Source organism: Tupaia chinensis, unplaced genomic scaffold, assembly GCF_000334495.1.
Source record: "Tupaia chinensis unplaced genomic scaffold, TupChi_1.0 Scaffold149090_1, whole genome shotgun sequence".
NCBI lineage: Eukaryota > Metazoa > Chordata > Mammalia > Scandentia > Tupaiidae > Tupaia > Tupaia belangeri.
The window spans coordinates 718,810-721,081 of NW_006208936.1; the positions used below are offsets into that span (position 1 = coordinate 718,810).

At 58.4% G+C, this 2,272-nt stretch overlaps 1 protein-coding gene across 1 annotated transcript in view; it reads left to right on the top strand.

The window, feature by feature from the left end:
- The first annotated feature begins 212 nt into the window (after positions 1-212).
- ECRG4 (ECRG4 augurin precursor) overlaps positions 213-2,272 on the top strand; it is a 17,716-nt gene continuing 15,656 nt past the window's right edge. The window contains 2 exon segments of the mRNA XM_006170859.3: positions 213-426; positions 1,810-1,851. Of these exon segments, the coding sequence (XP_006170921.1) occupies positions 321-426; positions 1,810-1,851 (148 nt within the window). The 5' untranslated portion in view covers positions 213-320.

Sequence of the window (2,272 nt, forward strand, 5' to 3'; positions counted from 1 at the left end):
CCCCTTGCGTGTCCGGGTGCCTCCCCTTCTCCCGGGAGCTCAGCCCTTCCCTGGGCTGCGGGACGCACACCCGCACCCCCTTTGGCAGCGGGCAGCGCCGGCCCCGCCTCGGCAGGGGCTCCAGAGACCGTCTCGCGGCGCTCTACGCTGCTTGGCCCTTGGCCCGTTGGCGCGGCGCCCACGGGGCGGGTCCAGCCCTGGCTGGGTCTTAGGCGGCGTCCACAGCCCCGCTGGCCTGCCTGCGCCCCTCTCCCGTGCGCAGTCCTTCAGCGCAGCAGCTCGACGCGAGCCTCTGGCTGTCCTGCCCACCTCCCACCGCCATGGCCGCCTCCTCCGTGCGGCCCGCCCTCCTGGCCCTGACCGGGCTTGCACTGCTCATGCCGCTGTGCCTGGGCCCGGGTGAGTGGGGCGATGCGGGCAGGAAGGGTCCTGCGGGAGAGTGGGATTGGTCAGGACAGTGTTGCCAGAGTGCCCAGAAGGGCAGGTCGGAGCTGGGGGTGGGGCGTGGGGACCCATGTTTAGCCTAGGTAGGGCCAGGGAGACAAGGAATCAGGGCTGTGTTGTCTTTGCACTGTACCAGCGCCAAGCGGTGCACTAGGGCAGGGGGAGAGTACCAGGGTCCAGGGGAGGGACGCAGACCTGTGGGGTGATCTCAAGCAAAGAGGCCAGGGGTCCAAGGTGGGACCTCAGGTGGGAAGCAAGGGGGAGCAGGGGCTTATAGCCAGTCGGTCCCCTCTGGCACCATCACCTAGATTCCCTGCTGGTTGGTTGCTGGGCAACAGACTTGGCTTCCCCTTCCCAAAGGGTCAAGTTCCAGGCCCCAGACCAGTGGCCAGCCTCACACCTAAGAAAGGAGAGTGCTCTTAAAGGGACATGCCTGAGCTTGCTGCTTCCTGCAGCTTCTAGCACAGGGGCCGAAACCCCCAAGCATACCGCCTTCGTTCTCCGTGTAAAGTGCGCTCTCACGCCCAGGATGAAGCCGTTTGCTTGGCTGCTGTGTTGGGGGGCAGGGGTCTTACAGCAGACTCCCTTGGATGGGGATGGGGATACTGAAAGGTCACGGGCCTAACCAGAGAGGGAGGATTATTGGGTTAAATGACAACCACGCGTTGTCAATAGCTGATCAATAATTTCCCATTGTGTGATTTACCTGTCCCACCTCTTCGTTTCTCCCTCTTTTTTCCCCTTAAGTTTTGCTATAGGATATGTGTGCTCTTGGAAGAGAGAAAGAGAGAAAGAGAGGTCACCCTCTCCCTGCCCAGGGGGAACAGTGAAGCCGCAATCCCTTCCCCAGTCTCTTCCCTGGGTTTTGGGCGTGCACACATGCTCAGTGTGATTTTCAGGTTGCCAGGTCCAGGACTTGACCCATGAAACCAGACATGTGGGACCCAGCCACCTTCACCCTTATGCCACCTGCTAGCCCCCACTCCTCGCGTTTTAAGAAGCACACCCAAGGGGCCAGCAGTTAGCGTAATGGCTATGTCGCTGGACTCCCACGTAGTTGACCGCGGTGCAAGTCCTGGACCCAGTGGCTTAAACTCACGCCAGGCTCGTGTGCGTGCGTGCCCAAGATCCCGAGATGAGAATGGAGGAGAAGGGATTGCGGCGTGACCATCCCCCCTGGGGGGTGATTTCTCGCTTTCTGTCTCTCTGTCTCTCTCTGTCTGGCGATCGCATGTGCCCTATGGCAAAAAAACCTCTCCAAAAAAAAAATAAAAAAGAAGCACACCAAACAAGCCCAGTGAGCACTGGCTGGATGCTGATTGATTTCAGGCCTCGTGTTTTGTTTATCTCATACTAAGAACGTAGTGACAAGAGTCAGTTAAGAGTCACGTGAGGCACCACGTGAAAGTTCTTAGGCCATAAAATAAAAATCCACACGCCCGGTTCCGAAGGTGGCCTCTCTGCTACCACAACCATCCCCCGTGGCTCGCGGCCCCTTCTCGATCGATCATCGTATGCCTAGTTAGCACCTCAGGGGGGCAGTTTGCCAGGAGATCTAATGAAGGTAATAGGGTCTGATCCATTTGGGAGTGCTCATTATTGCTGCCTAGAAATCATAACTGATGATGTTGGAGGGAAAATAATCCACACTACATTAAAAACCATCCCAGGACCAACCGTTGGCGTAATGGCTATGTCGCTGGACTCCCATGTAGTCAACTGCGGTTTGTGTCCCGGACTCGGTGGCTTAAACTCACACCAGGCGTGTGTGTGTGTGCGTGCCCAAGATCCCGAGAGGAGAATGGAGGAGAAGGGATTGTGGTGTGGC